General features: G+C 47.4%; 2 protein-coding genes across 7 annotated transcripts in view; both read right to left on the bottom strand.

Annotated features, from left to right (window-relative positions):
* LARP1 (La ribonucleoprotein 1, translational regulator) overlaps positions 1-27,169 on the bottom strand; it is a 138,406-nt gene that overhangs the window by 50,076 nt on the left and 61,161 nt on the right. For 5 of the 6 annotated variants that reach the window (XM_032263757.1, XM_032263759.1, XM_032263760.1 and 2 more), the window contains exon 1: positions 13,397-14,302. The exons of the other annotated variant lie outside the window; for it this stretch is intronic. In XM_032263757.1, the coding sequence (XP_032119648.1) occupies positions 13,397-13,832 (436 nt within the window). In that variant the 5' untranslated portion in view covers positions 13,833-14,302. Of the gene's footprint in view, positions 1-13,396; positions 14,303-27,169 lie in introns of those variants that run through there. 6 annotated transcript variants of the gene reach the window in all.
* Positions 13,891-18,225, bottom strand: LOC116540315 (translation initiation factor IF-2-like; the record flags this gene model as incomplete). Its single annotated transcript, XM_032263799.1, has 3 exons — positions 18,185-18,225; positions 14,841-14,929; positions 13,891-14,450 (listed from the first exon to the last, which is right to left on the bottom strand). Coding segments are annotated over exons 1-3 (690 nt in total), but the record flags the coding sequence as incomplete, so codon positions are not given.

Below are 27,169 nucleotides of genomic sequence, written 5' to 3'. Positions count from 1 at the left end.
GCCCCACCACGGCTGCAATGTGTCTTGTTTACAACTCTTTGAATCCCAGGGCCTGACACCTAACAGATATCTCAGTATTCACAACTTTCTGAATTAACAAATCTGAAAAGTATTTTGCCAACTTGTGGCTCCAGAACCCTACAACAAATAATGCTCTTAAACTGTCCCAAATCTTACCATGTCAAGGAACTCAGTATCTCCTACGACAGCAGAATCCATTTAGGGGCACTGTTGAAAGTTACTATACTTGACTATAGGCAAAACCTACTAATCCTTCATCCCTCACCTACCATCAGAGCTTTAGGCCAAGTGGAACAGGTCTATCAAAATTCTGTATTTCAAGACAAGCAGCATTTCACACCCCACAGCCCAAGCTTTGATTCCCTGGGCAAAACAACCTTACTTCTTCAACCATTCCTTCTTCATAGAAGGATGCATGCAGCCCAGTGAGCCAACTCCTCTAGGTGTTCCTGATTTCCTTTATCCCACATTCCCTAGAAGCAGCATCCAGCCTCCCATACCCAACCTTGCACTCACTGTTTCCAAACCCCACCCCTACACTGGGCTCCAAAACCAGGATATTCCACCCATGTAATTGCTGTCTCTTCCTCCTATCACTGTTAATATACACGCAGAATGGAAATAATACACAGAACAGAAAAAGCAGAGACAGCTCTACTTCTTCAAACAAACTCAAAGCTGCAGAAAGCCACGAATGAGAGAGGAGAGTTTCACTGCAAAACACCTGAGCTCATCTCTGACATTCTAACACTAGGGCATTCTCAAGCACCACAATTTGAGCTTCTCAGTGCCAAGATTATGGTCCCAGTGAGTCCTTAAATTCCACTTCTATGCAGAGAACAACGGAGGAAGCCCAGCTATATAGAACCTGAGAACTCTGCTTAACAGAACTGTTAAGCAAATTGGAAGACCTGGGCCAAACTCAGGGCCTCAAAAGAAGAACATTCAACACTCTTACCATTACCACTTATTATTATGTGCCAGACTCCAGCTGAGTATTTATATTCACCTAGCTCACATTCAACAATAATCCTAGTATGTGGGCACTCCAGCTACAGCCCATTTACTGAGGCCCAAAAGTTACCAACCTATCCAAGGGCACTCAATTGGTAAATGACTGGGCTAACTGTGACTGACTGTCCCAAGTTCATGCTCCACTACCCTATTTTACTTCTTCCTCCAGAGGTAGAATAAAACAGAGCTGCTGTGGGAGAATGTTCAAGTCTCAGCCTTGCTTTGAATTGACTGGAATCCGAACAACTCCTATTTCCTTTCGGGGCTTAAAGTACCTAACTTGTAAATGAGGGGTTTAGATTCAATGACCTCTGAGGCACTTCCAGTTCCAAATATTCCCTCTTCTCTGAAAGGAGGAAGGGAAAACCAAGTCCTTGAGAGCAGAGCAATGGAGACAGAGCTGACAACTAGGAAACTGGGCTGGGTAAGCCTAACTATAGTCCAGTGTTCTCAAAAAGTCAGGGTAGCAGCCTATCTGGAGGCAAATGCAAACCCACTGTTCTCAGCATAGGTGTAAAACCAGCTAATGGTGGCCGGGCGCGGAGGCTCACGCCTGTAATCCTAGCACTTTTGGGAGGCCAAGGTGGGTGGATCACCTGAGGTCAGGAGTTCAAGACCAGCCTGGCCTTCATGGTGAAACCCCATCTTAAAAAACAACAACCATCACCCAAAAAAAAAAAAAAAAAAAACCAGCAAATGGTGAGAAGTCTAGCCATGTGGATATCCCCAGAAGGGGGCGATAGTCACCTGGAAGCCTGTTTGCCCCTTCTACAACTTTCAGGCCTCTTCTTCCCCCCAGCCAGCTGCAGCAGGGGCAAGCAGGCAAGCATGAGCTCAATCAGTTCATCAGCAATTGTGCTTCTTCCAGCAACTGAGATGCATTCTGGATAATGCAGCCTTCTGAAGGGTCTGAGATGTCCCATAAACCCCGGCCACTCTCTACCCATAAATGATAAGTTATTAATTGCCCAAGATCCACATTTCAGGAATGACTTGGAAATTTGCTCCATTTTGTAATCTGGGAAACTTGCCCTAAATGATAAGATTGGAAACCCCAAATCATCAACTCTTAACCTAAGAGGTTCTGCCACGTGGCCAGTCATCTTTCAAAAGGAAAATCTGACTATGGTACTTCCTCACATAAAATCTTCAATAGCTCTCCACTCCTTCCAGCTAAAATCAGAATTCGGCACTCATTACAAGGCAGGGCTGCTTACCTTACTTTCTAGTCATCCACACTACAACCACAAGGAACTCAAGTTCCCTGAACACCAGGGCCTTCCCTCAATCAAAAATGAGTTCTCTTTCCAGGCCTCTTCTCAGCTGACTGCTACTCATCCTTCCCATTTCAGCTTAGCCATCCCTTCCTCTAGGAAGACTTCTCTACCTATACCGAATTGGGTGCCCCTGCTACACTGCCAAAGAATTGCACGCTTTGGGATTCCCTACACAGCATATTCCATACTGAATTTTGAGTGTATGTGTTTCTTGCAGAAACTTTTTATTATGTACTGCAGTATCCCCTACGCCTGACACATGGTAAGCGCTCAAAATGTAATGAATGAATGTGGTTAAAAATAGGCAATTCAATCATTCTTTCACTAAATGTTCACCAAGCTGCCTACTACAGTGTGCCAGGCACTGCTGCAGGTGCTGGGAATACAAAAGTGATCAAGTATCAAAGTCCCTGACCCAGTGGTGATAAGAGCTAAGAAGAAAAATGGCCAGGTGCTGTGGCTCATGTTTGTAATCCTGGCACTCTGGGAAACCGAGGTGGAAGAACTCCTTGATCATAGGAGTTTAAGATCAGCTTTGGCAACACAGTGATACCCTATTTCTATAAAAAATTTAAAAATTGGCCAGGTGTGGTGGTATATACGCCTATAGTCTTAGCTACTAATCTGGAGGCTAAGGTAGGAGGATCGCTTGAGCCTGGAGGCTGCGTCTGCAGTGAGCTGTGATTACACCGCTGCACTCTAGGCTGGGTAACAGACTCAGACCCTGCCGCGGCTGGGGTGGGGGAAACTAGAAAGAAAAATGAAGCATAGTAAGAGGGATGGAGATAGGGAATCCGAGGGCAGGGCTTGCTGATCTATATAGGATGGTCTGGGAAGGCATTTCCACCACAGTGATCTGCGGTAAGAGCATTACAGAACAAAAAAACCAGAAGCAGAATACATAACATGTTTCAGGAAAAGTGAGGACTGATGTTGGAAGGGAATGAGTGAAGAAGGACAAGTGGTGAAAGATGAGGTCAGAGGTTAGATGGAGGGAGACCAAATCAAGTACAGTCTCAGAGAACACTCTTAAGAACTCTGGATTTTACTCTGCTGAGAAGCTACCAGAGGACTTTAAGTAGGAGTGATAGGAGACCAGTTAAGTGGCTACTGCAAAAATTTACATGAGAAATGATGATGTGTGGTCCGGGCCAGCAAGAGATGAGGTGGTAAAAGCATTTAGTTTTGGACATAGCTTTATTTTTTTTTCCTTTGTTTTGAGATAGAGTCTTACTCTGTTGCCCAGGCTGGAGGGCAGTGGTGTGATCTCAGCTCACTGCAACCTCTGCCTCCCGGGTTCAAGCGATTCTTGTGCCTCAGCTTTCCAAGTAGCTGGGATTACAGGCATGCACCACGACACCCAGCTAATTTTTGTATTTGTAGTACAGACTGGGTTTCACCATGTTGGCCAGGCTGGTCTCAAACTCCCGACTTCAAGTGATCCACCAGCCTCAGCCTCCCAAAGTGCTGGGATTATAGGTGTGAGCCACCACACCTGGCCAGTTGTTTTTTTCTGAGACAGGGTCTCACTGTGGTGCCTAGGCTAGAGTGCGGTGGTACAATCAAGCTCAATATAGCCTTGACCTCCTGGACTCAAGCAATCCTCCCACCTCAGCCTCTGGAGTAGCTGAGACCACATAAGAGTACAGCACCACACCCAGCTAATTTTATTTTTGTAGAGGATCATGTGAGCTACCACACCCAACCTGGACACAGCTTTTCCTTTATGAGACAGTCTTGTTCATTTGCCCAGGCTGGAATGCAGTGACACACTCATCTTTCACTGCAGCCTTGACCTCCCAAGGCTCAAGTGATCCTCCCACCTCAGCCTCCCCAGTACCTGGGATTACAGGCATGCACCACCACACCCAGCTAATTTTTGTATTTTTTTTAGAGATGGGGTTTCCCTATGTCACTCAGGCTGGTCTCAAACTTTTGGCTCAAGCGATCTGCCCGCCTCGAGCTCCCACCCAAAGTGCTGGGGTTACGGGGCATGAGGCACTGTGTCCTGCCAGGACATAGTTTTTAAGAGTCAAAGGATGTACTAGCACATTATATGTACGGTCACCAAAAGATATTTGTTTTTTAGAGCCAGGGTCTCACTCTGTCACCCAGGCTGTAGTGCAGTGGCACAATTACAGCTCACTGAAGCCTTGAGCTCCTGGGTTCACATGACCCTACCATCTCAGCCTCCCAGAATGCTAGGATTACAGGTGTGAGCTACTGCAACTAGCCAGAAAAAAAGAGGTGGCAAGGATGATCTCAAGGTCTTCAGTCTGAGCAATTAGAAAGAGTTGCTTAATGTCTCCTGAGTCTCACTTTCCTCATCTGTGAAGTGGGGATAAAAAGAGCATCTGCTGGGCCAGGCATGGTGCATCATGCCTATAATCCCGGCACTTGGGAGGCCAAGATAGGTGGATTGCCTAAGGTCAGGAGTTTGAGACCAGCTTGACCAACATGGAGAAACTCCGTCTCTACTAAAAATATTAAAAATTAGCCAGGTGTGGTGGCGCATGCCTATAATCCCAGCTACTTGGGAGGCTAATCCCAGCTACTTGGGAGGCTAAGGCAGAAGAACTGCTTGAACCCAGGAGGTGGAGGCTGCAGTGAGCTGAGATCACACCATTGCACTCCAGCCTGGGCAACAAGAGCGAAACTCCATATCAAAAAAAAAAAAAAAAAAGCATCTGCTCAGCAGATCACTTGGTGAGAAGAGGTGAGACACTCAGTAAATGGTGACTTATACCACTATTACTTATCTCTGAATTATCAGGAGTCTAAATAAATTAGTGTAAGTGAAAGGCAGAGCAAAAACCATACAGAGCCCTATCTCTATCAGACCATTTATCTAGATGGCTTCTGGCTATTGTGGCACTTAAGTTCCTCTGAGAAGTTTGCAACTCCACTCGAAGGCCAAGAGAAAGGGCTACTTTGAGTGGCTGGAATGTATGTCTTGAGAGTAAGGTGGTTACCACTAGTTTGGAGGGTAATTATAAAGTGGCCTGTAAACAAGGCCTCTTATGGAAGAATCATCTAAGTTTACTAACAGTACATCAAACTGAAATGGAGAAGTCCTGTGCCGTATGTGACAGATTTACCTGGCTGGCTTTACAAAATTCATCAGTGAAGACCCACACTCCTCCCCTGCCCACACCTAGAGCTTTGCCAGTCTAATAAAGGTTCAGCCAAGGAAAAAAGATGCCACACTAGGTCTGTCCTTAATTCTGGGAAAATCCTTCAGGGAGACATCCCAGGCTATTAGCCATGGGAAGTTGGCCACTTGCCCCTAGTAACCATCACAAACAGCCCTTCTTGAAAATTCAGCCAACTTCTGATTATCCACTCAGTTGAGGAAAGGCACAGATAAACCCACAGAGTGAGTAATTACCAGACTGTATATATCTGGCTTTAGAATGCAATCTTCTGAAATAAAAAACTTACATCTGCGTAGGATTTTTTTTTTCTTTTTGAGACAGAGTCTCACTCTGTCATCTAGGCTGGAGTGCAGTGTCACAATCTCGGCTCACTGCAACCTCCACCTCCAGGGTTCAAGCAATTCTCCTGCCTCAGCCTCCTGAGTAGCTGGGATTACAGGCATGCACCACCACGCCCAGCTAATTTTGTATTTTTAGTACAGACAAGTTTCACCATGCTGGCCAGACTGGTCTTGAACTCCTGACCTCGTGATCCACCTGCCTCAGCCTCCCAAAGTGCCAAGATTACAGACTTGAGCCATGGCGCCCAGCAGGACTTTTTAAATTCATGAACTGGGCTACCCCATATTCAACAGCAATTTGATCTTCTAAACAACCTCAGTATCAAGATTAGCCCCATTCTGTGAATAAGGAAAACAGAGGTTAGACAAGCTCTCTAAGGTCACAAAGTGACAGCAGAGAGAAGTACCCTGCCCATGTTCTAATTTAAATTCCATCACCTTCCCCCTTCACACTGATGTGCTATTTCCCATGTTTTCACTAGCAACATATCAAAACTTACTTCCTTCTTGAACTCCAGGCAAGGTAAGGCCATCCTCTCTCCTGGCCATTCCCTTAGAACACTCTGAACCAGTCAGGGAGGCTTATGAGTCTGGACTGAGGCACTTGTGAACCTCCAGTGGCCCCAACACCCTAATTACTCCCTTTGAGGTGTCTTGGATTTTGCAAACAGGGGCACTCCCATCTGCCAAGCTCTCCATTTTAAAATTAAGGTTCTTGTGGTTTCAGGCTGGCTCCTCCTCCTCCTCCTCCCACCCTGCCCACCTCCCAGAAAAGGGAATGGGTTGGCTGGGCACAGTGGCTCATGTCTGTAAACCTAACACTTTGGGAGGCCAAGGTGGGCAGATCACGAGGTCAGGCAATCGAGACCATCCTGGCCAACATGGTGAAATCCCATCTCTACTTGAAAAATACAAAAAATTAGCTGGGTGTGGTGGCGTGTGCCTGTAATCCCACCTACTCAGGAGGCTGAGGTACAAGAATTGCGTGAACCCAGGAGGCAGAGGTTGCAGTGAGCTGAGATTGCACCACTGCAATCCAGCCTGATGACAGAGTGAGACTCCGTCTAAAAAAAAAAAAAAAGAAAGAAAGAAAGAAAGAAAAGGGAATGGGGGCTCAGTAACAGCTATTAGGTTGCTTACTCCAGTTCAGGTCTCACTCTAGATAGTGGGTTGGTGAGCAGAAAGACCCCACCCCTCATGAGGTTCAGAATTCAAGAAGGCTTGTGACTACCCTCTACCTTCCCAGAGGGCCAAAAACCACCTCCTAAAAACCTTCCCCTACCTGGCAGGCACTCACTTCCCGGTTAGTATGAAATGCAAACTCCCTGTCCACAAGGAAGGGGGCCAGGCCAGCTGAAGGCTCCTGATGAAAGGTGCCTCCCACTCTTTCTTTCAAACGGTGTCCTAATTGTGACCTTTCCTTAGAAGAGGAGAAAGTGATTCACACTATATTGTTTGTCAGCCTTTTGGCTAAGATCAAGTGCATGATAAAAAAAAAAAAAAGCCTTAAATCTTACTTAATAGACTAACCTAGCAGTTCTTAGCTGGGGGGTGCACAATATATCCAGTTACACAGTTAAAAACAATCATAATACCATTATTATTATCAGGATTGACAAAATAATTTCTTAATTTAAGATAATCAAATTTCCTCAGTTGTTATCAAAATGTCTTTGGACACTTAGGGCCAAGAATCAAGATCCAAATAAGATCTGCAACAATGCATGACCAATGTCTCAACTCTTTTCATCTACAACAGTTCTTCCTTTTTAAAAATGCCATTTATTTATTGGAAATAGTGTGTCTTGTAGAATTTCTCACATTTAGAAACTGTGTAACTGCCTATCTCATGTCTAATTAGTCTGTTCCTCTATCTATGGTTCTGTTAGATTTAGATTCCGTTTTTATTTGGTGGGGGGCAATCTTCAGGTGGTGCTGTATGCTTTCAGACACCCTAAGGCACATAATGTCTGGTTGCTCCATCATACACCCCTAAGGCATCAACTTAGGTTCCTGAGGCCAGAAGAGTTTCTTCAGCCTCCAGAGAGCTTGGATTCTTAATCATGATGCAAATATAAAGCTCTTCTTTGGTTTCTTTCTTTTGTGGGGAGGGAGTTTTAGAAAAAAATTTCAATATTAGAAAACTTTTACAACACTTGGACCTAGTCTAATACCCTGATTTTACAGACAAAGAAACAGAGGCACAGAGAAAGCAAGGGGTGTGCTGGTGTCCACAATGCTGGTCATAAGCATGATCAGAAGTAGCTTCTAATAATGGTGATCATTTATTACACAAATATTTAAATAGCAATTACTAAATAGGCAGTACTTATTAGGTACTTACTCTTTGCCTGGCACTATGCTAAAGGCTTTGTATTTTCTTTAATTCTCACAATCCTCTGAAAGTTACTATCAGTATTCTCATTTTGAGGATGAGGTAATGGTGGCTCAGAGAGGTTGAGTAATTCACCTAAGATTGCACAGCAAGTCAGAAGTGGGACTAGGACTCAAGAGTACAGATCATATGATTCCAGGGCCAGACTTCTTACTCCCAACCAGTCTCCATTCTGTGTAGGCAATAAGGGGGCCAGGAACTGAAGTAGCTCTGACATGACACTGCAAGGTCATGGTGATGCCCTAGATCCACACAGACACCCAGCTAGTACAGCCAGGGCAATCTGGGGAAGGGCCCACACCCAGGAAATAGAGGAAAGCAGACAGGTTTACATGGGCCCAGTTCAGTGCAACAGAGGATCTCTGGGACACCACGGGATTGCTGAATTATAATCCTTTTTAATTTTGTGCCAGTTTGTTGCATTTCAAAGGGACATAGGAAAAAAACGATGTTCAGAACATAAACATTTAAGTCTCAGACCCTGTTCCAAACTTTAGCACTAATTTTCTTACTACACATCAATTTAAAGGTATATACAAAACAAACCTACTAGGTTTGATTACCCCTGCTAGGGTGGATGGGAACTTGTGGAAATGATATATGGATGCTTAACAACTTAAGATAGGGTTACATCCTGAAAATACAGTAAGGCCGGGCATGGTGGCTCACATCTGTAATCCCAGCACTTCAGGAGGCCAAGGCCAGCAGATCACTTGAGCCCAGGAGTCTGCAACCACCTGGGCAATATAGCAGAACCCCATTTCTACAAAAAATACAGAAAAAAATTAGCCAGTGTGGTGGTGTGCGCCTGTAATCCCAGCTACTAGGGAAGCTAAAGTGGGAGGATCCTTTGAGTCTAGGGGTTTGAGGCTGCAGTGAGCCATGATTGTTTCACTACATTACAGCCTGTGTGACAGAGTGAGACCCTGTCTAAAAAATAAGTAACTATGGCCGGGTGTGGCGGCTCATTCCTGTAATCCGAGCACTTTGGGAGGCTTAGGCGGGCAGGTCACAAGATCAGGAGTTCAAGACCAGCCTGGCTAATATGGTGAAACCCCATCTCTACTGAAAATACAAAAATCAGCCAGGTGTGGTGGCATGCACCTATAATCCCAGCTACTCAGGAGGCTGAGGCAGGAGAGTGGCTTGAAACCAGAAGACAAAGGTTGCCAGGAGTCGAGATCACACCACTGCACTCCAGCCTGGACGAAAGAGTGAAACTCCGTCTCAAAAAAAAAAATAAAGAAAAAGTAATAAAAAATAAAAATCTGAATATAATTAAATTGAAAATGCATTTAATACACCTAACCTACTGAACATCAACACTTAGCCTAGCGCAGGGCATGGTGACTCACACCTGTAATCCCAGCACTTTGGGAGGCCAAGGCAGGCGGCTTGCCTGAGGTCAGGAGTTCGAGACCAGCCTGGCTAACATGGTGCAACTCCATCTCTACTAAAAATACAAAAATTAGCCAGGCATGGTAGCACACACCTGTACTCCCAGCTACTCAAGAGGCTGAGGCAGAAGAAGAATCGCTTGAACCCAGGAGGCACAGGTTGCAGTGGGCTGAGATCACACCACTGCATTCCAGCCTGGGCAACAGAGCAAGACTGTCTCAAAAAAAAGCTTAGCCTAGCCTATCTTAAATGCACACAGAACACTTTAGCCTACAGATTGCCAAAACGTCTAATATAAAGTCAATTTTAACTGTTGAATGTCTCACGTAATTTATTAAATATTGTACTGAAAGTGAAAAAACATGGTTGTATGGGTACCTGAAATACAGTTTCCATTAAATTTGTATCACTTTCCCCATCACCGTAAAGTCAAAAAAATCATAAATTGAGGATTATCTGTACTCAAGTCTCAAGGCACTACACGTGCACCAGCCACCAGCAAACTTTCCGTCCAGTTAGGCTGGCTTTTCCTCATAGTCCTGAGAGTACATGTGCAACTCCCTCAAAAGAGAATCTTTACAAAAGGCAAATTAAAAAGTTAAAACTTATTTTTAAAAAATTCATCTCACCACATTCCAAAGCAAAAAATAGCCAATTCTTAAGAGTCACTAACCTTTAAATTATCCATCCCATGCCTTGTAGATAAGCAAAAGTCAAGTTTTAAGAAGACAGATCCCATACAGTTCATGGAGTACTGATGTAACCCAAGAAAAGGAGAGGTCCGCATTCACCAACCCCATCACGTTACAGGTAGAGAAAAACAGAGACCCAGAGAGACGTTCCACCAAGACCCACAGTAAGTAACAACTTCTACCTGCCAGGCACTGGGCTAAATACACATATCGTAACAATGAATGCTCGTAATACCGCCATGAGGCAAGTAAATCATAAACATCTACTGCACAAATTAAGAAGGTGAGGCACAGAATGGTTAAACAACTTGCCCAAGAAGGCACAACTAACAAGTGGTAGAGCTACCCACACAGTTTGACCCCAGAACCTTCGCCATATATCATCTCTTAACTTAGACATGTTGGATCTTATACTTAGAAAGGGTATGACTAGAATAAGGAAAAAAATTTAAACATTTAAAAATATGCTAGGGAGGGAAGGAGATCCAAAAAGCCAAAACGCAAATCCCAAGATTTAAAACTACAAATCTAAGACTTGGATATTTAAACCAGAATACAGAACTCCACAAGAAAGGAAAGATATCACAAAACGTATTTTATTACTACTTACTGCAAGCGTCCCTTAAAGAACTAAAACACCAACATCTGAGCCAAAAGGAGGGCTAAAAATAGGCATTTGCAGCAAGCTTTGGAAAGCTTTTAGTTTGCTTATGAGGTACTTATTTCTGTAGACTCCCAAAAACATATGCATCACAGAACACAAAAATTCCCAAGACCACACAGCCACTCCACTAGTGTCACATTTAAATATGTCGAAGCTATAAAAATACCAGGGCTGGAAAAGCACTTCAGAGACCTATGTACGCTCCAGATAAAAGGCCACCATCTAGCCTTAGCAGACTGACAACCCAATCATAGAATTCCCTCTCAAAATGCTCACAAGTCCTAACAACAGGCTTAGAGAGAAGCTACTGGATTAACTGAGTTAGGCTGTCAAAACCTATTCCAAAGGTTCTAAACCAAGTAGACCTCTCTTGCCCTGATTCCAAAAAACATAAACAGAACAAATCTACTTCCACTCAAGAATTTTGCTTTGGGCACTTAAAGCCAATCAGCTTCTCCACTCAGGGGAAAGGCAAGATGCCAGCCAAGCTGTCTTCTTCCCACGATCAATAACCCCAGTGACGCACAGTATCAAGGGCTCCTGGACTTACACAAAATGCCAGCTCAGGCACCCAATACCACCTGATGTCATGGCTGATTGAAAACCCACAAGGCAGGTTCACCATTAGCCAAGCAGCAGCCAGAATGAGTAGCCCCATTTAAACTTCTGAGGAGTGCTCTCTCCCGGGGATGATTATACCCTTTGGAGTTTAAAGAAGGGAGAAGGACCAAAGAGTGTTTTAAAGTTGTTTTCCCTCACTCTGTGGGTGGATAGGAGGGACGTGAAAGACAACGGAGGTTTCAGCACTGTCCTTTGCATAAGAGGGTTCTGGAAGGGAAAGGAGGGAAGGGGAGGAGGGGAGAAGGAAGAGAACAGTTTGACGGACTGTCTAAATGTCCCCTCCTCCAAATGAAGCAACCTGAAAAGAAATAAAAATTGCAACATGATGTTTTCAGGCCTGGCTATTCTGGCTTCCCTAGGACGAGGAATGATTCTACTTTGACTGTGAAGGCATAAGCTTCCCCTTTATTTTTGAATGGTTTAAACTAGTTAGCCTCAACCAGCGACAGAAGAAGAAAAGCTTTTTAACAGCACCAAGGCTACGACCAGAGGCCATCATTCTAACTACAAGACAGTTTTAAAACCGATCCACCGCAAGCTGACCCAAAACCAAAGAATGGAGACCCGCCCTATCCGCCAGCCGAGAGAGGAGAGTGGGCGCGACCCCCACCCAAGCGGACGAGCTATTCCCGGCAAAGGCAGGCCAAGAGCAGACTCCATATTCTGCACCGCCTCTCTTCCCCAGGCTGACACGGCTCTGCTGGGATTTCCTGCACCCTCACCTCCCCCTGGAAAGGGGCACGGTCCCAAAGGACCAAAACGCGGAGGAGGGAGAGGGAGGACTCGGGGAGCGCCGGTCAGCAGTCACATGCCGCTCCCCGCGCGGGGAGGCACCACGTTGTCCCGGCTGCAGAGGAATGCTGGGAAGGGGGAACGCGCACACACCCGCGCACACGCACACTCGGGCCGCGCTGCGGGCCCGCACCCGCCTGCCACCCGGAGCGACGCGGCCCGCGCCGAACGCCGAGGCCGAGCGGCCCGTGGGCCGCCGGCGCAGCGCATGGCGCCCAACTGTCACCCTCCCGCCCAGCCCGGACACTCCCTCCCCTGCCGCCACACGCCCCTCCTGTCGCCGCAGGCCCCTCACCCGCCTCATTTTCGGCCAAACCTTCTAACTGGCTCACCCAGCACACTAGCCGTCGGGCTCCTTCTCAAGGCGGAAGGTGCCCGGGATCGGGGAGGAAAACCACCGAATTCGGTAACACGATGGGTTTCTCCCCATTCTCCCGGTAACTGACCCCTCAATCCTTCTGCAAAACGAGATTCTACCGCCCAATATCATCTCCCCGAGAACAAACCTTGTTAACTTTTAATCCCCGAATCCGTGCGGCCGGCATGTACTCCATGCTGGGCACTGGGTTGCCCGTGACATACGCTCATTAAACATTTACAATATGGGGACGTTCGCAACGCTACCAAAACGGGGAGCGCCGGGCGGGGTGGGAAGAGGGGCTTCCCAAGGAAGGTTCAAACCAGAAGCCGTCTCCTCCACCAACATGCGGTGGGGCCCTTTTCACTGAAACCAGCGCCCACCCTCCGCCGACGAGGTAGGCCCGGACCACGCCGTCGCCCACTAACCGCTGCGGCCCAGGCGGTGGCCGCAGCCTCCCGGAGGCCGGGCCCTCGGGCAGGGGCAGGTTCCCGAGTGTGCGGTGGGGAGAGGGCGCAGCGACCAGGATCAACCAGGAGGCAATTTTCAAAAGTCCCGAGTCACCATGACCGGTAGCGGACCCCGGGGCCCTGGAGGCGCTGGGGGATGGGACTCCCATGTCCCCGGAAGAGGCCCCCGGACCCAGGAGGAAAAGGAGGGAGACCCACCTGGGGGGGACTGTCCGTTCACGGTGGTCAGGACCGGCGGCAGTGCGTTCTTAGTCCACGGGTTCACCTTGGGAGGGGGGGCTTCCACGAAGTCCCGGCGCCCCGCGCCCGCGGCTCCGGCAGCTCCTCCGCCAACGCCTGGCTCGCCGCCGCCCTCCTCCCCGTCGCTGACGGCTGGGCCCTCGGCGCCCAGCGGCGGCAGCGGCCGCGGGTTCTCGCGCTCCTGCTGCCCGATGCCCTCCTTGTGCGGCCTGGCGCAAGGCGGCCGGGGTCTCCGAGCGCCGCCGTCCGGCTCCCCCCCGCGGACGTCGTTCGTCCCGGGCTCGCCCTTGCCCTCAGGCGCCGGCGGCGGCTTCTTCCTCACCAGCCCCCCGTGCTCTTCGGCCTGCAAGAGCGGGGCGCCCCCAGGCAGCAGCGGCTCCACCTGAGTGGCCATCTGCGCGCCCGCCCCCCCCCGAGAAGCCGGGCGCGCCCGAGGCTGCCTCCCCCGCCTCGAACTTGGCTCGTAGGGCGCCCGCGACGCCTTCCTCAGGGGCGCTGGGCCCCAGTCCCTGCGGAGAAGGGTCGGGGTTCACGCGAGGCGCGGCCCCCTCCCAGTTAGGTGCAGCCGCTGTAAATCCGAGGCCCACTAGAGGGGCGGGGGGGGAGGAAGGCTCCCCACTCTGCGGTCCAGGCCTCCTCGGCGTGCGTCCCCCCCCGCCCGCTCCTCGCAAGACGCCCCCACCCCGAGCCGGGCAGGCTTCTCGACCCGTCCCTCCCTCCCCCCCGCCCCCGGGGCGGCCCGGGCTTCCCGGCTCGGGGGCTGCAGCAATATGGACGGACGGGGGAGAGGCGCGGCGAGCAGAGCAGACCACGCGATCCGCGGCAGGCGGCGGGCGGGCGCGCGCCTCACGACGCGGCGGGCGAGGGGAGGGAACGGAGCAGCGGGGACGCGCCCGCCGGCCCGGCCCTGGGCGACGGGCGGGCAGAAGGCGGCGGGAGCGCGCGCGCACGGCCCTGCGGTCCCGCCCCTCGCCCCGCCCCTGGCCGCCGACTCCTCCGAGCACCTCCCGGGCTGGGGGTAGGAACGCTCAGACCCGACGGGGGCGAGCACGTGCCTGATGCAATTCGGGAGTTGTTGGTGGGGGCGCTGAGGGGGATAGGAGACAAGACTGGGTGAGAAGGGGAGGTGTCTTAAAGGGCCAGCGCGTGAGGGCGGCCTCAGGTGGAGCACATGGGACCAGGCCACGCGGCCGGCCGGGCCTGCTCGCGCTTTTTAGGCTGAGTGCCAGATTCAGTGGGGAAGCAGCCATTAGTGTCACTCCTGACTTCCAGGAGGCCGAAGGGAGGCCCCTCATCCACCCCGAGGACGCGCCAACGCCGCCCCCTCCCCTGTACCCAGCGGGCCTGGCCCCTTGAGTCTCTGCCTGGGTGACCTTGGTTGGGTGAGCCGTCCGCACCTCACTGAGCCTCCGCGCCTCGCCGCCGCCGGGCCTGGCCTCGACACTACCTGGAGATGGGTTCGACTCCGGGCCTGGAAGGCGAGTCCTTAGCCTTTGCGGGCAGAGGGCGCCTGAGAAGTGGGAAGGGAATTACCAAAGCCCTCACCCAGGCCAGGCCCTCCTCCCCGCTGTGAAACCTAGTATTTATGGGCAGGAAATGTCTTTTCTTTCAAGTGGATGTCGTTTTTTCTAAAGAATTGCTTTGGGCGGAGTTGAACGGTCCCTGGATTGGGACTTGTGAGATCTGAGATTTTATCCTGGCCCTGCCCCTTACCATCCCTGCGACAGTGACTTCCATCTTCTTGGGCCTCAATTTCCCTATTGTAAAATGAAGGAGCAGTATATGACAGCGGTTTCAAACTTCAGTGTACATTCGATTCAATAAATACTTACTGACCTCGTACTGTGGGGGCTGCAGGGTTCTAGGAAACAGGTTTGGTTTAAATCAGGCTAACAAAGTCCCTATCCTCATGGAATTTATTCTAAGGTGGAAAAGAGACAATAAACAAATGATAAATTCTTGTCTAGTATCTATGAAGACAGCAGTTACTGTGGTAATCAGACTAGATGGGCTACTTTTGTTTGGGTGATAAGGGCAGATTTCTTTGAACGCCAATGCCAAAGTGTTAGGAATCAGGCTCGGTCTGGGATTGGACCCAGAAATCTGCGTGTCTAGCAAGATCCCTTTGGTGCTTATGACTTCACTTGGAGAAGTCCTGGCTTTTGACTGGCTGTGATCCCACGTCCTCACATAACATAACAGCCTGGAATGTTGGCCATCTCCGAAACAAGAATTAGAGCACACAACCTTCTGGATCTAGAAGACTGAATGAAAAGCCTCTTGGAACTGCCCCAGCCAGCAAGGCTGAGCTGTAGGTTTGTAACCAGTATCAGGGAGAAGTACTGGTCGGGATAGCCAGGTAATTCCAACTCTTGGGTTATTCAGCCTCTAAGCCTTGGCCAGCTAGCAGCACTTCCCTGGACCCCTCTCCTGGTGGAAAATGGGGGTAAATAATGCCTGACTTGCTTCTACCCTCTGAGCTCCTGTGAAGGGTCAAGTAAGACAATGTTAGTCAAGGTGCTGTGTAAATTCTATAGACAAGCCAGTACTTCGAAGGAGCTACCAAGGAAGGTAATGTTAAAGGGGGTCTCGATGAATTAAAGCGGGAATCTACTAAGTGCATTACATGTACTCTTAATCAGAAGGTAAATTATTGCACATTACCACTGGAATACACTGTTTATTTATTTGAAGAGATGAGGTCTGTCACCCAGGCTGGAGTGCAGTGGTGTGATCCGGCTCACTGCAGCCTCAAACTCCTGGGCTCAAGCCATCCTCCCATCTCAGCCTCCAAAGTAGCTGGGACCACAAGCACGTGCCACCATGCACAGCTTTATTAATTTTTTTTTGTTTTTGAGATGGAGTCTCGCTCTGTTACCCAGGCTGGAGTGCAGTTGCACGATCTCAGCTCACTGCAACCTCTGCCTCCCGGGTTCAAGCAATTCTTCTGCCTCAGCCTCTGGAGTAGCTGGGACTACAGGTGCATGCCACTACACCTGGCTAAATTTTGTAGTAGAGATGGGGTTTCACCATATTGATCAGGCTGGTCTTGAACTCCTGACCTCAGGCAAGCCGCCTGCCTTGGCCTCCCAAAGTGCTGGGATTACAGGCGTGAGCCCCCACTCCCAGCCATTAAAAATTTATTGATAAATATTTCCTGAAGAGCTTATTCACTCTAGACCCTCTGTAAACTTTGTTAATAGGGGACATAATTGCTATTGTTGGTCATTCTTTTTGTAATTGGCATTAGAGAGGTACCATCCCCCCAACCCTGAGAACTTGTGAGGGTATGAGAGTACTGTGTGGACAAGAAACTCTGGGCACTGTGGCTCACCCCTATAATCCCAGCAGTTTGGAAGGCCGAGGCAGGTGGATCACCTGAGGTCAGGAGTTCGAGACCAGCCTGGCCAACACGGCAATACACTGTCTCTACTAAAAATACAATATTAGCCGGGCGTGGTGGTGCACACCTATAATCCCAGCTACTCAGGAGGCTGAAGCAGGAAAATCGCTTGAACCCAAGAGGTGGAGGTTGCAGTGACCTGAGATCACCCCACTGCACTCCAGCCTGGGTGACAGAGCAAGACTCCTGTCACCCAGGAAAAAAGAAAAAGCAAGGAAAAAAGAAAAGTTCCTTATCCAAAGTCACACAACAGAGCCAGACAGAGTCAGGTCTCATACCTGAATCTCTTTAACATAAATCCAGCAGCTTTTTTTACATTAAAATAATGAAACTGGGGCTGGGCATGGTGATTCACACCTGTAACCTCAACACTTTGAAAGGCCAAAGCAGGAGGATCACTGGAACCCAGGAGTTAGACACCAGCCTGGACAACACAGTGAGACCCTATCTCTACTTTTAAAAAAGTTTTAGGGAGCCACAGTGGCTCAGGCCACTTGTCCTGGCACATGAGGAGGCGAGGTCAGGAGTTCCAGGCCAGCCTGGGCAACGCATAAACCTCTCATCCATTTAAAAAATAAAATTAATTTTAAAATGCTGAAATTGGGATTTAAATTTAGGTTTTTTGATTCCTAACCAACTATGGTATTCTATATGCATATATTTCTAAATAAAGTCAAATACAGTCATCCTCCCTTATCCCTGGGGGATACATTACAAGACCCCCCAGTGCATGCCTGAAACCCCAAATAGTACCAAACTCTATCTATACTGTGTTTTTCCTATATATACATGCCTATAATAAAGTTTAATTTATAAATTAGGCACAGGAAGATATAACAATAAATAATAAAACAGAACAATTGTAACAATAGGCTGTAATAAAATTTATGTGACTATGCTCTTTCTCTCTCAAAACATCTTATTGTATGTAATATTTTCTGACCGCAGTTGACCACGGGTAACTGAAACATCAGGTAGCAAAACCACAGATAAGAGGGGACTACTATACTAGTAATGACCAAATAGTCCAGAGTAGCTACTTTTATTGAGTAACTAGTATACACTAGGTTCTATGGGAAGTACTTGACATTTATTATCTCATTTAATCCTCATAACAGTCCAGTGGGATATGTACTAATTATTTCTCTAAATGTCTACTGAGCCCTACTATGTGCCAGGAACTACAGGCTAGGTCCTGAAATGGTTATTGTCTTCAAATTACAAAGGAAGGGAGTTGAAAATCAGAAAAGAAAGTAAGGTGGGGTACTCAGCATCATAGGTAGCAGCTAACTATCAGAGTGGGATTTTTCAGACTGTTCTATGTCTCCAGGCCTTATACTTACCCACTGTACCGCTCTGTACAGACTACCTCTCTTCCCTCCATTGTCATATCCATAAGTATTTATGGAGAATCCCTCAAATAGTCCTCAGTAAGATACAGAACAGGTTGAATCCTATCTCTCTCAAGGGTAAACTCTAAATAGAGGAACCAAATAATTGAGCAATATTTAACCTGCAGCCAAAGAAAAGAGGTAAGAGAAAATATGCTTTAGGCAGAAAGTGACAAGGATCAGGCTAACTTGTGCCTAGAGTTTAAATACACCGTATGCTTAAACACTAGACCAGGTGTTGTGGCTCACAGCTGTAATCCCAGCACTTTGGGAGGCCAAGGTGGGAGAATTGCTTGAGCCCAGGAATTTGAGACCCACCTGGGCAACATAGTGAGACCCTGTCTTTAAAAAATAAACAAATAAATAAATTAGCCAGACGTGATGGCACATGCCTGTAGTCCCAGCTATTCAGGAGGCTGAGGTGGGAGGATTGCTTGAGCCTCGGAGGTAGCAGCTGCAGTGAACTGTGACTGCATCACTGCACCTTAACCTGGGGAACAAAGCGAGACCAGACCTTGTCTCAAAAAAATAAAGCCCACCAAATTAATAAAGTGGGTCCAAATACCTGTTTAGTCTGGGTATGGTTGTTTACACCTGTAATCGCAACACTCTGGGAGGCCCAGGCAGGTGGATCCCTTGAACCCAGGAGTTCAAGATAAGTCTGGGCAACATGATGAAACACCATCTCTACAAAAAAATACAAAACATTATCTGGGCATGGGGGTACACACCTGTAATCCCTGCTACTGGGGAGGTTGAGGTGGGAAGATCACCTGAGCCTGGGAAGTTGAGACTGCAGTGAGCCATGATTGTGCCACTGTACCCCAGCCTGGGCAACAGACTGAGACCCTGTCTCAAAAACAAAACAAAACATTGGCTGGGCATTGTGGCTTACACCTGTAATCCCAGCACTTTGGGAGGCCGAGGGGGGTGGATCACGAGGCCAGGAGTTCGAGACCAGCCTGACCAACATGGTGAAACCCTGTCTCTACCAAAAATACAAAAATTAGCCAGGCCTGGTGGCCTGCACCTATAATCCCAGCTACTCAGGAGGCTGAGGCAGGAGAATTGCTTGAACCTGGGAGGCAGAGGTTGCAGTGAGCCAATATCGCACCACTGCACTGCAGCCTGGGCAACAGATCGACACTCCGTCTAAAAAACAAAAACAAAACATAAACAAACGCCTATTTGTAATTAATTATATGCTTGTTTGCTCCTCATGCTGACAACTTCCTAAAGTGAGACAGAGCAGGGTGCATGAGAAACTAGAGAGCTGGGAGAATTGGTTTATAACCTGGGTCCCACCTCTGATTTTGCTGAATGACTGGGCAGCCTCCTGAGCTTTCCATCCATGAAACAGGAAGCATGCCTGCCCATCTGGCTTATGGGCAGGAGGAAAATACAAAGTTTACAAGAAATTTTATTCTATTGGAGGGAGAGCGATGAATGTTAAAGGAAGGAGGAGTGGTTCTTTGAGTTATCTGTGCTAATTATGAATGAAAATTTAACATGCTTGGATATGTACTAGTTTTATTCCTCTTTGAGTTTGGTTTTCCAAAGAGCCTTGTGTTTCTGGAAGAGCTTACGGGAATCACTTACTTTTCTGCTATGGGGCCCCTTGGGTGTGAAACCTCTTATACTGACACAAAGTGAGTAGGGTTAGCAAAGGGAGGGGCCTTGGCCAAAAAATGCCAGCTTGGAAGTGTTTTTCAAGACTCTGAAGACTCTTGGGCCCCCTGGCACATGTCACATTATTATTTCAGTTCTTGGGAAGAGGCTCAGCCAGGATCACCTCTTGTGAAGTAGATGTAAATAGTAATAGCTAACATACAAGGAGGAGGTGGGGTAGGGACTGTTTCCATACTACCACATTTAAACCCCAGGGCAATCGTTTTCCAAGACTATCCCCACTTTACAGATGAGAAAGGAGGCTCACAGGAAGTGGGGTAGTCAGGGCGGGGTATGGTTTGCAATGAAGAAGGTCTGATAAGAGAATTAACTTTTAACACACTCACCCTTCTAAGTTGGAAACAAGCACCATCCCAGCCTCTTCTCATCAGTTCTACCTATGCAGCCTCTTCTCCCATCCCCACTACACTTCCTGGAGTTCTGTACTTCCCATGTTGTCCCATCATGGGCTTCCTCACTAACTGTACTCCCACTGTGAGCCAGTCTACCACACTTGCCTGGGTCAGCTCTCTGGCTCTATGATGGACTCAGGCCCTGTCTCTGCTTTGAATCTCCACATTCACAACCAGCACAGCCTGACCCTAACTAACCTTCCCATCCCACTGCCTTCCAGCACACACAGTTTCTTTCACCTTTCACCTGTTTCTTTCACCCTGTTTCATCAATACAAATATATATGATCATTTACTATGCACCAGATACTACTAGGCCCTACACATAGAAAAGCGAGCAAGACAGACATGTTCCCTACTTTCCAGAAGTTTCCCATCTAATCCCCTGTGGGCCTCATGTTTTCTTCCCTCCATTCAAATAACATAGCTATTAATAGTGAGGTCATGACTGTGAATCCTGGCTCAACAACCTTGTGACTTTAGGCAAATATTTAACCTCTCTCTAAGCCTCAGCTTCCCCATCTGTAAATTGGAGATGATAAATCTACTTATCTCATAGAGCTTTAGTGAGCCTTAACTGAGATAATGTGTAAAATTTAATAGTACAATGACGTTTATAGCATAGTATATGCTAAGTAAATATTCCCTTTCATTATTTTTATTATTGCCAGTAAGCCTTTCCATTTCCACTTGTCCTTCAAGATTCAGCACCAAATGTCAACTTCTTCACAAAATCTTATTTAATCTTCATAGTTAAAGTAGATTTCTCTGAACTCTTATCTCCAGTGGCAGTTTTCCTAAAACATATATTTTTCATTTTATCTACTCAGTTATGGTTATCTAAGAGAACACCCTATTCATAAGTAACCATAAGGCAGGGATTATACCTTATTCATCTTAGTGTTCCTTGTAGTACTTATCAATGGTGACTTAAACAGAAGAGGCCCTCAGTCTTTTCTGAACAAAGGAATGAATGAATGAATACAGGATCACTCCTGGTTGCATCAATGTTTTGGTAACCAGAGCAACACAGTCAAGGGCCAAGTGCTAAATTATATTTATATATATATGTATTTTGTAAATGATAAAATATAATATAAAAATAAAATAGACTAGCTTTAGCAAACTGGAAAATTTTTTTTGGCTGAGCACGGTGGCTCACAACTATGATCACAGCACTTTGAGAGGCAAAGGAAGGAGAATCCCTTGAGGCCAGGAGTTCAAGACAGGCCTAGACAATATAATAAGACCCCGTCTTTAAGAAAAATTGTAAAGAAATTAGCTGGATGTTGTGGCACCTATCTGTAATCTGAGACTGAGACAGAAGGATGTCTTGAACCCAGGAGTTTGAGGCTGCAGTGAGCTACTGATTATGCCATTGCATAACAACCTGGGTGACAGAGGGAGACCCGGTGTCTTTTTTTTTTTTTTTTTTTTTGAGATGGAGTCTTGCTCTGTTGCCCAGGCTGGAGTGCAGTGGTGCAATCTCAGCTCACTGCGGTCTCTGCATCCTGGATTTTAGTGATTCTCCAGCCTTAGCCTCCTGAGTAGCTGGGATTACAGGCACTCACCACCATGCCCACCTAATTTTTTGTACCTTTAGTAGAGATGGGGTTTTGCCATATAGGCCAGGCTGGTCTCTACTCCTGACCTCAGGTGATCTGCCCACCTTGGCATCCCAAAGTGCTAGGATTACAGGCATGAGCCACCGCACCCAGCTGAGATCCTGTGTCTTAAAAAAATAAACGGTTTATCTCACAAAGCAAAATACACATATAAGTTCACAACCCACAGGCAATCATGTTTATATATTTTCCTCTAGTCTATTTTCTATGGATATTTTACATAATTGAGATCATATTGCACACAAAGCAGTTTTATTTATTGCTCTTTTCCTCCTGAACCCTATTGCAAGTGGTGTTCCCACATCACTGTACATTTTCTCCATGCAGTCAAGCTGTACCATCTAGGAGCACCTATGGTATGCCTTACATTACGGTGACCCCTTCTAGAAAAAAAGGCTTATTATTTTTATTTTTTTGTTGTTGTTGTTGAGACAGAGTCTCACTCTGTCACCCAGGCAGGAGTGCAGTGGTGCAATCTCGGCTCACTGCAACCTCCATCTCCCAGGCTCAAGCAATTCTCCTACTTAGCCTCCCCGAAGTAGCTGGGATTACAGGCACATGCCACCACACCTGGCTAATATTTTGTATTTTTAGTTGAGATGGTGTTTCACCATGTTGGCAAAGCTAGTCTCAAACTCCTGACCTCAGGTGATCCACCCACCTCAGCCTCCCAAAGTGCTGGTATTATAAGCGTGAGCCACTGTGCCCAGTAATTTTTTTTTTTTTTTGAGACAGAGTCTTGCTCTGTCACCCAGGCTAGAGTGCAATAGCACAATCGCAGCTCACTGCAACCTCCACCTCCCTGCAACCTCCACCTCCCGGGTTCAAACGATTCTTTTGCCTCAGCCTCCCAAGTAGCTGGGATCACAGCTGCCCACAATCTCACCTGGCTAATTTTATTTTATTTTTGAGACAGAGCTTCGCTCTTATTGCCTAGGCTGGGGTGCAACAGCACGATCTCAGCTCACCGCAACCTCTGCCACCCAAGTTCAAGAGATTCTCCTGCCTCAGCCTCCCAAATAGCTGGGATTATAGGTATGTACCACCAGGCCTGGCTAATTTTGTATTTTTAATAGAGATGGGGTTCACCATGTTGGCCAGGAGGGTCTGGAACTCTTGACCTCAAGTGATCCACCTGCCATGGCCTCCCAAAGTGCTGGGATTACAGGCTTGAGCCAACGCACCTGGCCCATTTTTTTATTTCAATTTTTTTTTTTGAGACGGAGTCTCACTGTGTCACCAGGCTGGAGTGCAGTGGCGCCATCTTGGCTCACTGCAACCTCCAACTCCCTGGTTCAAGCAATTCTCCTGCCTAAGCCTCCCGAGTAGCTGGGATTACAGGCACACACCACCATGCTAATTTTTGCATTTTTAGTAGAGACAGAGTTTCACCATGTTGGCCTGGATGGTCTCAATCTCCTGACTTTGTGATCCGCCAGCTTCAGCCTCCCAAAGTGCTGGAATTACAGGTGTGGCCACCACACCTAGTCTTATTTCAATTTTTTAGTAGAGATACTCTCACTATTTTGCCCAGACTGGTCTTGAACTCCTGACCTTGAGTGATCCTCATGCCTTGGCTTCCCAAAGTGCCAGGATTACAGGCATGAGCCACAGTGCCCAGCCAGTGCCCCACCTTCTATTTGCATCTGTATTTTCCAAAGGGCTTTCATGGAGACAGGACAGACATGTTGTCCTTGGTTGGCAGCTGAAGAACTGAGGCCTATAGAAGTTAAAAGACTTGCTCCAGGATCCCTTGGCAGAGGAATCAAGATCAGAACCCAGGTCTCACCCCTGCCATTCCAGACCATGACACCACATCAGAAGAGACACAGATAGTACAGATATGCAAAAACCACACAGTTGGTTAACCATGTTTAAACATTCCATGGTCAAGAAACATCTAAGTTCATGGAGAGAAGTGGAAATCAGAAGCCAAAATGAGGGCATAAGGCAATTTCTTGACAACATGACCATAACTAGTCACAGGGTGAGACTGGCCAAAAGAACCATCACTCAGTCAAACATGGGAGCCAAGCTCCAAGACAGAAGGGCCCAGCCCTAGAGACTAGTGTGGAAACAATAAAGGACAAGACATGGTCCCTGCACCTGGGAACAAAACTCCCTACGCCAGCACACTGTTCTCTTCACAGACCATTTGCCTGTCCTTCACATGTGGCACAAAAAAAAGGGAAAGGGTTTGAGGTCGAGTTGGGTTTAGGCCCAGCTTTGCCTGCTTCCTAGCTGCGTAACCTCAGGCAAGTTGCTTTCTTTCTCTGAGTTTCAGTGTCTCCATCTGTAAAATGGCAGAAAGGGAATTGCTGGCTAAAATTCATTATGCCTTTGAAAGGATTAAATGAACCAATATTTGAGAAAGTGTTCAATAGTCCCAGCTCTGCCACCTACCAGCTCTGTAACCTTAGGCAAATTCCTTTGTGTCTCTCTGCCTCAGTTTTTGGTGTGCAAAATGAAGATGATAATAGCACTTACCCCTAAGGATTATTGTAGGCATTGAATTAATATACCTAAAGTACATAAACAGTGCTTGACATATAGTGAGTACTGAATAATGTTTGCTATTATCATAAAGGGGTAGTGGTCACTGGCATAGAGTCAGGAGAATAATTCTTCAAATCCCACAAAGAAGGTGGAACAAGTGTCACCCCATTTTAAAGATGAGGACACTGAAGCTCAGAAAGATGAGGTGGTTTATCTGATGTCATACTTGCTAGTTGGTGGAAACTCCAGGGCAAATCCAATGCTCTTCCCCCTGCAGATAATATTCTAGTTATTGCACGCTGTCAATCCTCTGGCCAATTTCAGTCCCCAGGCACATTTTGTTTGGTTCACCCAGTATTTTTTAAGTTGAATTTAAATGTGATTAGATAGGCCCAGCAAACACTAGTGAGCCAGGGAGGCGCAGGCTGCAGTAAGCTGAGATCATGCCACTGTACTCCAGCCTGGGTGACAGAGTGAGACTCTGTATCAAAACAAACAAACAAACAAACAACAATAGGCCAAGTGAAGTGGCTCACTCCTGTTATCCCAGCACTTTAGTAGGTCAAGGTGGGTGGGTCTGGGGCTGGGCGCGGTGGCTCAAGTCTGTAATCCCAGCACTTTGGGAGGCTGAGGCGGGTGGATCACGAGGTCAAGAGATCGAGACCATCCTGGTCAACATGGTGAAACCCCATCTCTACTAAAAATACAAAACATTAGCTGGGCATGGTGGCACGTGCCTGTAATCCCAGCTACTCAGGAAGTTGAGGCAGGAGAATTGCCTGAACCCAGGAGGCGGAGGTTGCGGTGAGCCGAGATCGCACCATTGCACTCCAGCCTGGGTAACAAGAGCGAAACTCCGTCTCAAAAAAAAAAAAAATGGTGGGTGGGTCACCTGAAGTCACGAGTTTGAGACCAGCCTGGCCAACCTGATGGAACCCCATCTCTACTCAAAACACAAAAATTACCTGGGCATGGTAGCAGGAGCTTGTAATACCAGCTACTCGGGAGGCTGAGGCAGGAGAATCACTTGAACCTGGGAGTCAGTGGTTGCAGTAAGCTGAGATTGAACCATTGCACTCCAGTCTGGGCAACAAGAGTAAAACTCCATCTCAAAAATAAAAATAATAAACTCTACAGCCTTTGCCATTAATAATAAAAATAATGATGATAATGACAATAGCTAATAGTTATTACACCATTATGAACCAGGGCTGTGGATAGCAGATTTTTTTGCTACGGGTGGCACTTCTCAAGGAGTGTTTCCCAGAATATGGATAAATATACACCAACATGGGGTCCGTCATTAAATTATTTTAGGAAACATTGGGTTAAGCAATGTTAAATGAGTGTTTTGCTGTAGGACATCTCTGAGACTTTAGCATTCATAGTCAATCTCGAAGAAAGGGGTAATATTTGCAGCATTTTCCAAACTCATGTGATGTGAAACAAACATCCTAAGTGTGGTGTCCCCTAGAGCCTCCTTTGAGAAACATTGTCTCAGGTTTGCCACATTGCTTCCCTTTCTGCTGGGGAGTACCAGACAGTGAGATATAAGAAAAGGGCTGCTTTCCAGTTCTGGCTCTACTGCTACTTCCCATGAGACCCAAAAAAGTTCCTTTTCTTCTTTGGACCTCAATTTTCCTATTTCTAAAAAAGCCTGAATGTTCTGGAAGTTTCTACCCATCCTAAAAACTATTTTTTTTTTCTTTTTTATTTTTTTTTTGAGACAGGGTCTCACTCTGTTGCCCAGGCTGGAGTACAGTGGCATAATCGTGGCTCACTGCAGCCTCAACTTCCTGGACTCAAGCAATTATCTCACCTCAGCCTCCCAAGTAGCTGGAACTACAGGTGCAAGCCACCTCGCTCAGCTAATTTTTTGTATATATACATTTTTTTGAGACAGGGTCTTGCTGTTACCCAGGCTGGAATGCAGTGGCATGATCAGGGATGCTGCAACCCCCAGCTCCCAGGTTCAAGTGATTCTCATGCCTCAGCCTCCAGGGTAGCTGAGATTATAGGCACCTGCCACCATGCCTGGCTAATTTGTTTCCTTTTTTTTTTTTTTTCTGTTTGTTTTTTGAGACACAGTCTTGCTTTGTCACCAGGCTGGAGTGCAGTGGCACAACCTCAGCTCACTGCAACCTCCGCCTCCCAGGTTCAAGCGATTCTCCGGTTTCAGCCTCCCAAGTAGCTGGGATTACAGGTGCGCACCACCACGCATGGCTAATTTTTTGTATTTTTAGTAGACGGTGTTTCACCATGTTGGCCAGGATGGTCTCAATCTCCTGACCTTGTTATCTGCCCACCTCAGCTTCCCAAAGAGCTGGGATTACAGGCGTGAGCCACCACAACCCAGCCATCTGCCACTCTCATAAAAACAAACAGGCAGCCGGGTGTGGTGGCTCAAGCCTGTAATCCCAGCACTTTGAAAGGCTGAGGCAGGTGGATTACAATGTCCGGAGTTTGAGACCAGCCTGGCCAACATGGTGAAACTCTGTCTCTACTAAAAATACAAAAATTAGCCAGGTGTGGTGGTGGGCACCTGTAATCCCAGCTACTCGGGAGGCTGAGGCAGGAGAATTGCTTGAACCCAGGAGGCAGAGGTTGCAGTGAGCTGAGACCACGTCATTGCACTCCAGCCTGGGCAACAGAGCAAGACTCCATCTCAAAAAACAAAATAAAACCACACACACACACACACACACACACACACACACACACACACACACACACAC

This window comes from Sapajus apella, unplaced genomic scaffold (genome assembly GCF_009761245.1).
Source record: "Sapajus apella isolate SASKATOON/1434 unplaced genomic scaffold, GSC_monkey_1.0 scaffold138, whole genome shotgun sequence".
Classification (NCBI taxonomy): Eukaryota; Metazoa; Chordata; class Mammalia; order Primates; family Cebidae; genus Sapajus; species Sapajus apella.
This window is presented reverse-complemented; position numbering and strand designations above follow the sequence as displayed.